At 42.9% G+C, this 12,536-nt stretch overlaps 1 protein-coding gene across 1 annotated transcript in view; it reads right to left on the reverse strand.

Annotated features, from left to right (window-relative positions):
- akap1b (A kinase (PRKA) anchor protein 1b) overlaps positions 1-12,536 on the reverse strand; it is a 47,535-nt gene that overhangs the window by 18,936 nt on the left and 16,063 nt on the right. Inside the window, exon 2 of the mRNA XM_078422002.1 lies at positions 1,910-3,715. Coding sequence (XP_078278128.1) covers positions 1,910-3,707 — 1,798 coding nt within the window. The 5' untranslated portion in view covers positions 3,708-3,715. The remainder of the gene's footprint in view (positions 1-1,909; positions 3,716-12,536) is intronic.

Here is a 12,536-nt window from a genome sequence, read left to right on the forward strand (position 1 = left end):
CCTCATTCTTTAGGAAACGGGGATTCCCCCTTCCATTATAGATGAGGCTCTCACTAGGGTCTCAATATCCCGCAGCTCCGCTCTTGCTCCCCGCCCCCTCCCATTCGTAATGACAGAGTCCCCTTGTCCTCACCTTCCACCCCATCAGCCATCGCATACAGCATATAATCCTCCAACATTTTCACCACCTCCAACGTGATCCCACTAGTGGCCACATCTTCCCATCTCCACTCCTTTCCGCAGAGACCGCAACTCCCTGGTTAACTCGACCCATCCCACCCAAACCACCCCCTCCCCAAGTACTTTCCTCTGCAACCGCAGGAGATGCAACACCTGTCCCTTTGCCTCCCCCCTCAACTCTATCCAAGGACCCAAACAGACTTTCCAGCTGATGCAGAGGTTCACTTGCACCTCCTTCAACCTCATCAACTGTATCCGCTGCTCCAGATGTCAACTTTCTCAACATCAGCAAGACCAAGCACAGGCTCGGCAATAATTTTGCTGAACACCTCTGCTCAGTCCATCTTAATGTACCTGATCTCCTGGTTGCTCAACACTTCAACTCCCCCTCCCATTCCCAATCTAACCTTTCTGTCCTGGGCCTCCTTTGTCAGATTGACACCCAGAGAAAATTGGAGGAACAGCACCTCATATTTCGCTTGGGTAGTTTACACCCCAGCGGCATGAACATTAATTTTCCTAACTTCAAATAGCCCTTGCTGTCCCTCTCGATCCTCTCCCCAGTTCTCCCACCAGTCTTACCATCTTTGACTACATTCTATCTCTGTCTCGCCCACTCCCCTAACATCAGTCCGAGGAAGGGTCTTGACCCGATACGTCACTCATTCCTTCTCTCCAGAGATGCTGCCTGTCCCTGAGTTACTCCAGTATTTTGTGTCACCCTTCAATTTAAACCAGCATCTGCAGTTCTTTCTCACACAAAATCTCCTACATGGTGGGCTGGTCCAAGATTAAATCACATAGGGTTCATTAAGAATTGCTTAATCAAATCCAACAGTCCTTTTTCCCCCTGGTTAGGCAGCATAGGTTTACGGTGTGAAGGGGAAAGTTGAAAGATGCAAGTCAAGCTTTATTTCATATGCAGAGTGGCGTGCCTACAACACACTGCTAGGGCACGAAGTAGAAGATACAATAGCAATGTCAAAGAATGTAGGCAGGCATGAACAGGGAGGGAAGCGATACAGATCATGTGCAGGCAGATGGGATTAGTTGAAATTGGTATCATGGTCATCTGAGGGGTCTCTTTGCTTTATGTTCTGATCCATTCAGCTTAATGTCACCTATTGCAACATGTGATAATTTAGTACTGTGCTGTAGAGGCTATTTGAACAGAATTGTGGTGAAAGTGCTCCTGGGAAGTGGAGGAAAGACTACACAACTGACTCAAATCATTAAGGATAGGGATAGAAATACCATCTATTAATGTAGCTCAGCAAGTTTGTAATTAGGAACAATAATATACACGTCTGGCTAGCTTATTAAAAATGAAAAAAGGTATTTAAATAGCTCTGGGAATCACGTCCTCGGGATTTTCCTTCGTGGTTCGGCTAATTTCAAAACAAAAAGTTGATCATGCAACCAGGAAAGTATATTGGATATGCATTTCAAACTTGTACAAATACACAAATGTTGGTGTGTAGACCTGTATTGCAATTGTTTATGGGGTGGGGAATTGCAGTGATACTCAGTTGTTTTCCTGCTCCCATTTGCATTTCTGACTAAGTCAACACAAATTTATTCAAGATTGCAAGGACTCAAGGGTATACCTTAAGATTGAAGTACATTCTAATTGGGTCTAATCCTATTTAAAGTGGATGTATAAAAATCTTTATGCGGCTCAGTCATGTAAATCTACATTATTCTAGTTACATTAAGATAGCTAATTTACCTCCAGAATGATCAAAATCCATTTCGAGCAGCAAGTGGCCAGGCCCATTAGCACCTTCCACTTGACCTCCATTAGCATGCATCAATTCAGTGTCATCTTGTAGAGGTTTAGGTCCATGTTTTGGATCTTGTTCCAAGGAATCTCCTCCAGCTACAGAGTCATTTAGTGCGCCAGCTTCCTTACTGTCGAGTGTGTTTTCGACTAAGCTGTGTGGCAGATCCTCGCCTCCGGCTCCATCTTCCGAGTAGCAGACACTGCAACCCGAATCCTCCGCCACAATGTTCATGTCTTCTGAAGACTTCTCACTAATTGTATTGGGCTGCAGCCCCTCTGTGTACACACAACTTGTGTTCCCAGATGTAACTTTAACGCAATCCTTCAAAACATTTCCTTTCACAATTGATTCATTTGACAATAACTTCGCTCTTAGCTTCTCTTTGGAGGTCATTTCACTCTGAACATTGGTCACCTGGCTGTTACTTAACAGGCCCTCATGGTTTTCCAGCTTGCATAAATCCACATTGGTTTGGGGTAGATAATCCCCAGCAGCTCCATCTTCCGAGTGGCAACCGGAGTCTTCTGCGACTGGATTATCTTCTAAAGTGTCTCTGGATCCTTTGGTACTCGTTAGCTCTGCAGAAAGGCCCTGCTCTTCATCTTTAGCGACGTCTTGGCTCAAGTCTTTGAATGCCTTCTCCTTTTGGATCGTACTCTTCAGTGTTACCTCTACTTCATCAGCAGCACACTCCACTTCATTGCCCTCCTCCACCTCAACACATACTTTCTGCACATCTCCAGCCGCAGGCAAAACTGTAGTGTCAGCCGCAGAATTTGTCAGTTTGTTACTTTCCGCTCCAGTTGTGCGCTCCCCTTCCACACAAGGATCTAGCCATGAAGAACACAATTCCTCTTTGGCTGCCATTATTACCTCAGAGATCAAACCAGCAGCCGCCTCTTCAATCTTGTCCAAATGAAGTCGTTTGTCAATTGATTCAGTGGACAAGTCCTCATCTGCGAAGCAAGTTTCTTTAAGCAATTTACTTCCTTGCTCAGATTCTTGGCAAAGACCAGTTGGAATTAAATAGGGGCCAATACCAACACCATTGGGCACAGAGTTGAAACATGGGGGTTCTGTTGTATTTCCTGAATTTTCACCTTCTGGTTCAGGCCTTTCCATGGTGTGGTGGTCAGACACCAGCTGTTCACATTCCACAGAAGGGGCTGCAATGATTTTTGGTAACGTTTTGTCAAGTTTACCTTTGGCATCCAGATTTTCAGATGACTTTGCAACAGAAAAAGGAGAACATGAGACGACATTGCAAACGGAAGGTTGCCGGGCCTCCAAAGAATCAATGCTTGTTTTATCCACCATTTGATGAAGGTAACCATCCTTCTCAACTTTGGGCGATATCTGAATGGGTCCTTGCACGTTGGGCATGAAGAGAGCTTCTTGGGATGGGGACGAGTCCAGGATTAACTTTTGAGCATTTTCTTCACCAGCATCTAACAAGTTCCCAGCAACATCTGCTTTCCCCAATGGTTCAGCTTGTAATGTAGGCACTGCTTGCAACTTGACTGTGTTTTCATTCTGGTTATGCTTCTTGGCAATCGGCATTTTATCATTCCTAACATCTTCCACAGTTGCACGTTTCTCTTCTCCAACCTTGGTGCTTTGCTCTGGCGCATCAATAAGTTGCTGCTTATCGCTTTTCTTTCGGGTGATGTACCACCACCAGCCAAGTAGGGCCAACACTCCAGGGAGTGTATACGGAAAGACATTTCGGAATCTTAGAACCATTGCAGGACCTGAAAAATAAAATGGGGTTTTGTAAACTTTATTTTAGAGATAAGGCAGAAACAGGCCCTTCGGCCCACTAAGTCCATGCCGACCAGTGATCACCCTGTATCCTACACACTAGAGACAATTTACAATTTTACCGAAGCCAATTAAGCTACAAACCTGCACTCTGGAGTGTGGGAGGAAACCAGAGAAAACCCACGGGGTTACAGGGAGAACGCACAAACTCTCTCCAGACCACCCGAAGTCAGAATTGAACCCTGGTCTCTGGCGCTGCAAAGCAGCAACTCTACCTCTGCACTGCCCCAAATTATAAATGTTACACAAGTTAAATGTCATTTCACTAGCTGATCAGACTTGTAGATGCCAAATGTGGCAAAACCAGAAACTTCAACAATTTTGCATGCTGAGGACGTTGCACTGAACTACTGTTATTCTCTTAATGCTTCACATTTTTTCACTTTTGGATCTTACAGTATTAATACATTTTACAGTGTACATCAAGTTTAAAGGAAGCACAAGGAAATAAATTCTAGTCAATTCAAGGAGAATGCAGCAACTAGAGGCCTGGTGAGCCTATATAGGGGAACAAGATCCATGAGAGGTGAAAGGGTGGATGGCAGACAACACCTGGTGAGCTCGATGCCATCAGGATTTCCAAATAAGTATATGAAAACTCAAACTTGAGAATAGAGAGAAACTATCCAATTAGAACTATGACAGATGGGCCACATCCAACCTATAGACTTGATATAAATAAAATCTTGGAGGAACACAGTGGGTTGGCAGCATCTCTGGAGAAAAAGAATAAGTGACATTTTGGGTCGGAACCTTTTCAAACGCTGGCTTATCTTTGGCATAAACAAGCATCTGCAGTTCCTACCTACACACTACCCATTTGAGATGTCGGGGAAAAATTCCTACAATTTGCTAGTTGTATTGCTCAAGATTTAAGAAATGTTTCCAGCAAATATCATTGCTTAATAGATTCGAGGAACAATATCATTGCTTAATAGCTTCGAGGGACAATTTGAGGGCTAACGGAATCAAGGGATATGGGGAGAAGGCAGGCACGGGTTACTCATTGTGGATGATCAGCCATGATCCCAATGAATGGCGGTGCTGGCTCAAAGGGCCAAATGGCCTCTTCCTACACCTATTTTTTTACGTTTCTAACATAAATTGCATACGCAACTAAAATGTACAATTTTACCACAGTATTACCAAAACTTCTGCAAAATCTCTTGGTTTAAACACAAAGGGCGGGCAACTTCATCTGTGGCCTAATAAAGCAATTTGCCACTGCACAATGCTGAGACCAAGGAATCATTGCCAACTGGCTACATGCCAATGAGTACAACTGGCTATGGTGTTACAAAGTTACTGAGCACAGAAAAGTGTAACAGCTCCAATATTGCGTGTAGCATTTTATATATTTAAACATACAAGTTGCATGACAGTATTCTAGGTATTCCAAATTAATTTACAAAAGCTGACCAAGCTCCAATTTCTGTTGTCACTTGAAGCCCAACACACTTTACAGTGCAAACACATGTAATTGATTAAGGTTCAAGGTCCTTTTCAGCTAATTAGACCAACTGCTGGCATTCTATAAGGAACATCCAATTACAGAAAAATATAGCAATGGTGTTCAGGCGGACAGCCCGAAACAGAACCAGCCAACCTTTGCCATGTAATTTGCTCTAAACGTCAGCAAGACCATGGGGATGATTGTTGACTTTAGAGGGGGAAGCCGAGGCTCCACAAACCCATCTTTATTGATGGGTGCAACCCGATTGATGGGGTAACAGTGCATCCAAAATCAGAGTGTGCCTGCACTTTGGAACATGCAACAGAAAAAAGAAATGAGACACAGATCATTGTGATGGTAACATATTGCACAAGCTTTGCAATCCTTTTGATGGGATATTTAAGTGTCACTTCGTACAAGTGATTATGAGCAACCTTATAACAATAGGGAGATTTGACAGTGTACAAAGTAGTTTGACAACTTATCTTTTACATTTTGGTAACTACATGCTGTTCCAGCAGCAGTGATTGATTTTACAGCCTTGGCACTCAATCCAAACATTGATTGGCTACATGCTGGGAATCTGGTCCAATCTCCATTGATGGGTGAGTGGTGGAGGGAGTCAACCACTTCAAGTTCTTGGACATGCTTCTAAAGATCTGCTCTAGGCCCAGCCCACTGAAGCAATCACACCACCCACCAGCGCCTCTATGTCGATTGAGGAGATTCAGTGTCAACTAATACCACTGAACTTCTGCAGGTGCAGTGGAGAGCATATTGACTGGTTGCATCACAGCCCGGTTCAGTAAGAAACAAAGGAGATTACATTTACTGTACTGGTACTGACCTCCCTGCCATAGAGATCTGTATGAGACATCCAGCGGAGACCCATACCATCCTAGGTTTGCTCTCATTTCACCGCTACTATTGAGAAAGTATAAGAGCCTGAAATCTGTGACCACCAAGTTCAAGGATGGTTTCTTCCCAACAAATATCAGGCTCACTGACCAACCCTTGGACAGTTTTTGGTTGCACAACTGAGCTTTTAAGCACTAGTATTGGCGTTGTTGATTGAATATGATTATTTTTTGGTTGTGCGTATTGTGTTTACAAAAGTATTATGCGACTGCAAGTAAAATAATTTACATTGTTGGTAGAAATGACTATTAAAAACTTGATTCTTGAAGTAGCAACTGCAATTTCCCTTGGTTAAAGGATAGTGGCACTTGGTCATTAATTTCAGGCCCGGTCAAGAATCTGCATTAGGAGCTCTCCCTATCCATAAGGCAATGGTAGACAATACGCAGCAATTAAAGTAGTCTGAAACCTGGGATGATACAAATCCTGTGAAACCACTTCTCCACATGCACCAACTAGACCCAAAAGAGGAGAGTATTCCACTTCTACTTTGAAAGAATTCACCAAATAGTCAGTTTTGGAAAGTGAATAAACACATATCTACTGTTATCTAATCTTGATTGCAATTACGTGGACAGGTTTCTTGCCAAAGTGGTTGGAGGTCAATGCAATAAACTTTGCCTGTTCTGAAGGGGTGAACTGTGTTGTGTCAAGAATATTTTTTTCACGTAAAGAATTAATCAAATGTTGTATAAAATTTTCATGCACTCAAAGCTGAAAGGCTCACTTGCCAGTTTGTTCAACCACAATTAGGCAAAGAGAAAAGGAGGAATTTCCTGCTCTGAAAGCCAGCTATGATTGAATGGATTATGTTCTTGCCCCAGTCACTAGATTGTGGACTTACTCCATCCAGACTTTGAGCAGAAGTCCAGGCTGATGCTCCACAGGAGCGCCAAGTGTTGAATTGCTAAAGATGCCAAAATTCAGATGATAGATTAAACAGAGATTCTATTTACCTTCAGGCAAGAGAAGATCCATTGAACTAATTTGCAGGAATCAATGCAGTCAATGAAAGGAAGCATGCAGGTACAGCAGGCAGTGAAGAAAGCCAATGGAATGTTGGCCTTCGTAACAAGAGGAGTTGAGTATAGGAGTAAAGAGGTCCTTCTACAGTTGTACCGGGCCCTGGTGAGACCGCACCTGGAGTACTGTGTGCAGTTTTGGTCTCCAAATTTGAGGAAGGATATTCTTGCTATGGAGGGCGTGCAGCGTAGGTTCACTAGGTTAATTCCCGGAATGGCGGGACTGTCGTATGTTGAAAGGCTGGAGCGATTGGGCTTGTATACACTGGAATTTAGAAGGATGAGGGGGGATCTTATTGAAACATAAGATAATTAGGGGATTGGACACATTAGAGGCAGATAACATGTTCCCAATGTTGGGGGAGTCCAGAACAAGGGGCCACAGTTTAAGAATAAGGGGTAGGCCATTTAGAACCGAGATGAGGAAGAACTTTTTCAGTCAGAGGGTGGTGAAGGTGTGGAATTCTCTGCCTCAGAAGGCAGTGGAGGCCAGTTCGTTGGATGCTTTCAAGAGAGAGCTGGATAGAGCTCTTAAGGATAGCGGAGTGAGGGGGTATGGGGAGAAGGAAGGAACGGGGTACTGATTGAGAGTGATCAGCCATGATCGCATTGAATGGCGGTGCTGGCTCGAAGGGCTGAATGGCCTACTCCTGCACCTATTGTCTATTGTCTATTGTCATTGCCAGAGTTCCATTATAACATATCAGACTTGAGGATACACAAAATGCTGGAGTAACTCACTGGGTCAGACATCTTTGGAGAAAAGGAGCAGGTGACTTTTCAGGTCGAGGCCCTTCTTCACACCGAGGCACTTGTTATGTACAGTTAGCTGCTGTACCTTTGACAGTGGATATAAAAGCAGTCATAAAGGGCTGCAATTTGCACCAAATTAAAGTCATTTAAACTGCCTCAAGAGACGGTGACCAAGATTACAAAGTGGCAGTGAGAAGGTAGGGCACTGACATTATAATGTTTCAGGAGACATCAGTTTTGCCAAAAAACAATTTAGTTGGTTTGGAAAAGGCCCATTCCATGCTCATTGAAAATTAGAGATGGGTTATTCAAGATTCACAAGCTCAACTTGCAGTTTGATAGCTAGTAGATTTAAAACACCCACTTCCTTATCTTCACTGGGGATTTATTCAATGTACCAATTAATCCTCAAGATCACAATTGCTGGTTCTAGTTAGAGTCAAGTCTTGAGAACAATTTTAAAGAAATTACTTACAGGGATTCATTTGACATGGTGATTTTATCTTTTCCACGCTACCTAAAACCAACAAATCAGACACTGCAAGATGAAGCTTCTCTTTATAACAAGAGAAAGTAATGAGCTGCAGAAAAGATCCTATGCCACTCAACTACATGAACACGAAGACCATGTCTTAACAGTACAAACGAGAAACTAAAATAAAGGGGAAGCAAAGAAACAAATCTATACACTCCAAATCAGAAAGCCAGTTTCAAATCGTACTGTACACAGGATCAAGGCATCACCTCAAAGAACAATGGTTGTTATGTGCTGGGCCAAAATGTAAACCTTTAATGCACATTAATAAAAACAGATTAACAAGTCATCTCAAATTGCTGTTATGGAAGTTGCTGTGCAGAAACCGGTTACCACATTACCCTTTGGAAATACCTTTGCCTGCAAGACATTTTAGGATGTTCTCAAATGGACATGTATAAAGTGGCTTTCATTCCCACTTCAAAGATTTCTTCAAAAATAAAATTCCAAGATAACATTCTTAAAGGTTCAATCTACTATTGAACCTTTGTAAGAATGTGCCAGGCACAACCCCATTGATGGAACAACAGTGCATCTACACAGTGCCTGCACTTTGGAAAATGAAACAGAAAAAAATGAGCTACAGATCATTGTAACACTGCACAAGCCATGCAATCCTTTTGATGGGGTGTTTAAGTGGAGCACTTCTATGCAAGTGATTACTAGCAATCTTAGTTATAACATTAGGGAGATCTGTCAGCGTGCTCAAAGTGATTAGACTTGTTATCTTTTGCTGGATCTCTGGTAACTACAAAGTTCCAGCAGTAGTGTTTGATTGTAGAATCCTGGCACTCAATCCAAACATTGATAGGCTACATGCTGGGAATAAGAGTCCTTATTACTGTGCATAGCAATGCAGAGCCTGGCATGAAATCTTGCTTTCTTCAGGCACACAGCAATAGAGGGATTGACAGAGGACTAGTATTCGGCATGTTGGGGTGGGTAGTGCAGCTGCTCAACTTTGGGATCTGGGGTTTGGAACTGTAGCTCAGTTGGTAGAGAGCATGCACCTTTGTGGAAGATCGGCAGTGGTCACTCATAGACAGACTGACTGGATTATACAGCATCTCGTTACATCCAGCTGGATGTGGTTCAGTTGCCATCTCCCCCGCTCCTTGTTTGGCTGCACAAGTTGAAGTACGAGTGACCATGGAAAGAGCAATGAAGACACTGAGGGGAGACAACACCTTCCGTCGCATCCAGAGATGAGCAAAAACGTGGAATCTGGGCCGTCAGTTAACATATGTAACAGCTGCTGCTAGTTGCAATGGCCCAGATCTCGATCACAAGCAGCCGCACGCGGTTGTTTAGTTTAGTGTAATGTGTACAGAGGTACAATGAAGGGCTTTTTCCGGCAGCCTCCTGATACAGAGGATGCAAAGGGGGTGGGGAATGGGATTCATTTATAGATCAGCGTTAGGCTTTAACCCAACAGGAATGGAGGAATAAGTCTTCATCAGTTCTCAGCAGCACAGCACGGACAGTAGTTTGCACACCAGGTCAATGGCATAAGAGAATATGGCATAATAGGGGGCTTGCACCAGCAGCCAGCCCAGCACCACAGCAAGTCTGAACATATTGCCACCATGAGCCCCCTCATGCCAATTCCATTAGCACTCATTCCTGGGAGCAAATCTCAAGTGTCAAGGTATCAATATATTCACAGCTAAACTGTTTGAAAAATTTAACACATCGGATGGTCAGTCCAGCACAAACTTCAGCTTCCTATTTCTTTGCCGAATCTGTGCTCCCCAATTGTAATTTGCTCTTTATGTACCATGTAGTCCAAGGTGAATAGTTCAAATCATTTTATTAACAAACTCCTGTTCACTTCCAAAATAGTCAGCAATAGTCTGCTCAGCAGGCTAAAAAAAGGAAGTGCATTCCTTTCCCTTAAAAGCGAGGGACACAGCATTACTCAGCTGAAGCAGACAGCAGTTCTGTGGGCAGATTGCAAAATATATATTGAAATCTTGAAGTGGTGAACACGTGCTACATTCTGTAATGTACTGCCAAGAATTTTAAACTTGCAGTTAAATTAATTTAAAGCAGATTTTAAAGATCTGCAGGTTTGTACTTTTGGACTGGGCAAAAGCAAAAACAAAGTTGGGGATTATGGATCATTATGCAATTATATAATGAGGTAATATATTTGTAGTTTGAAGCACTAGAGTAAATAGGTAATGTTAGATTTTAATCTTGAGATTCTCCACACTTCAGCTTCAATTTCCCTATAATGATCAGCTATTAGCCATCTCATCTTTCTATCAGAAAAGCTGGCTTACGCTATGTAAAGTAACAAACTAATAGCAGGATGCAGGCACCATGGAATATGCAGCATGCACTACTTTGCAAATTGAAGATACGTATTCAGACTGCAGAGGCCAGCTCAAAAATCAATTCATGGAAAGTATGGGTAGATTTAGTTACTAAAGTACAACAACAGGATCTATAAATTCAAGGTTCAAAAAGGACACCAGAATGTGCAGGCTGCAATACATTAAGACAATCAATTGAAAAATAAAAGGCAGTCACATTTGCTGGTCTAAAAGGTTGCAAGTTGGTTATGATCAATGGAATTACAGCACAAGGATAAATAGCATCTGATGAGATCATTGAAGATGGTGTTGGGCAGTTTATGCTGCAAACTTTATATTTGATGAGTTGGCCAGAGACAGTGTATTAGCATTTATAGCACTGCTCCGAGTAATGCAAGTAGAGGGAGCAGTGCTCACATGTTTAAAAATAGAGTGCTTTTAAAAGCAAGCAATGCAAATATGACAGTAGTGGGTTCTTTAAGCTCACACTGAAAAGATACTTGTGGAAGTGGAACCTGAACAGCTTTCCGCAGAAAAACAGAGGGAAGCAGACACTTGGCAGTTTTCTATTGTGCTGCAACAATCTATAATTCACAGATTTTTCACTTGACTGCTTCAACACAGCTGCATATTCGTTCAACTGCATCAATTTAAGATTAAAAGAGGACTGGGCAGAAGTACAACACCTCATACACTCCAACATCTGGATAAGCAGGCTCTCGCCATCAAGGACAACTTACTTTAACGTCTGTTGTTTTTGAAGTGGCTGATGAGGCCAGTGAGAGAGAATTGCATACTTAGATGCCACAGTTGGAGTTAGAGGTGTTGGGCAGACTAGTTGTTTGGGAGGTGACGCACTTCTTCCACTGTAGCATGTGAACTAATATGTGGACTTCAGGCCTCAGTACAGGTCCACCACCAATTTTCTGGAGTCTTGCTGGATCATCAGCTTTGGCAGACCAAGAGGTCACAGAATTAGAATTCAACAATACACCTTTGAACCACCAACTATACCTCTCCTTTGTCTCTAATGCACCATGGACCGCTAGAAACTTAAAATATTTAATATAAATTAAATGTGAACTCACTCATTCGGGGCAGAGGGACAAACCCCAAAAGAGCACCTGTCACACGCAATGCCATCTGTGGTCGCCCAGTGAACTAGTCTGGTGGTGTTGTAATTTTGTCTGGATTAAAGGTGCCAGATCAGTTACCAGAAAATTCAGTGGTGTACTTTTACCATCCCAAGTTCACCTCCATTTTGAGCAGCAGTGGGGAAGGGTTCCCACAAAACAGCAAGGGGTTTTAACCCCCCCCCCCCCCCAAGGGGGCCAGGACATGTTGAATCCTTTTCCATTCTATACATAGTAGCTTGCCATGGCGAAGAGATGAAGTCTGTTCCACAGGTTTAGTTTTGGGTATGTGAATGACACGCCTTACCTAGAGGTGACTGAAATGAAATAGTTGCCTGCCATTGTTTTTCCCCACTTTGCTTGTGAAATCCTGCCATGTTACAACCCCAAAGCTTAAGGAACACACCCTCATTCCGCATCAACAGAACTGTGTAGGAAAGAACTGCAGATGCTGGTTTACAAAGAAGATAGACAAAATGCCAAAGTAACACTGCAGGATATGCAGCATCTCTGGCGAGATCTGGATTTTAGCATTTTTAAACCACTGCCATATAATCATCTTTCTATATCTCTCTAATCACTGTCTATACCTCTCGTTTCCCTTTCCCACGACTTTGTC

Source organism: Rhinoraja longicauda, chromosome 26 (genome assembly GCF_053455715.1).
Source record: "Rhinoraja longicauda isolate Sanriku21f chromosome 26, sRhiLon1.1, whole genome shotgun sequence".
In the NCBI taxonomy this organism is placed as follows: domain Eukaryota; kingdom Metazoa; phylum Chordata; class Chondrichthyes; order Rajiformes; family Arhynchobatidae; genus Rhinoraja; species Rhinoraja longicauda.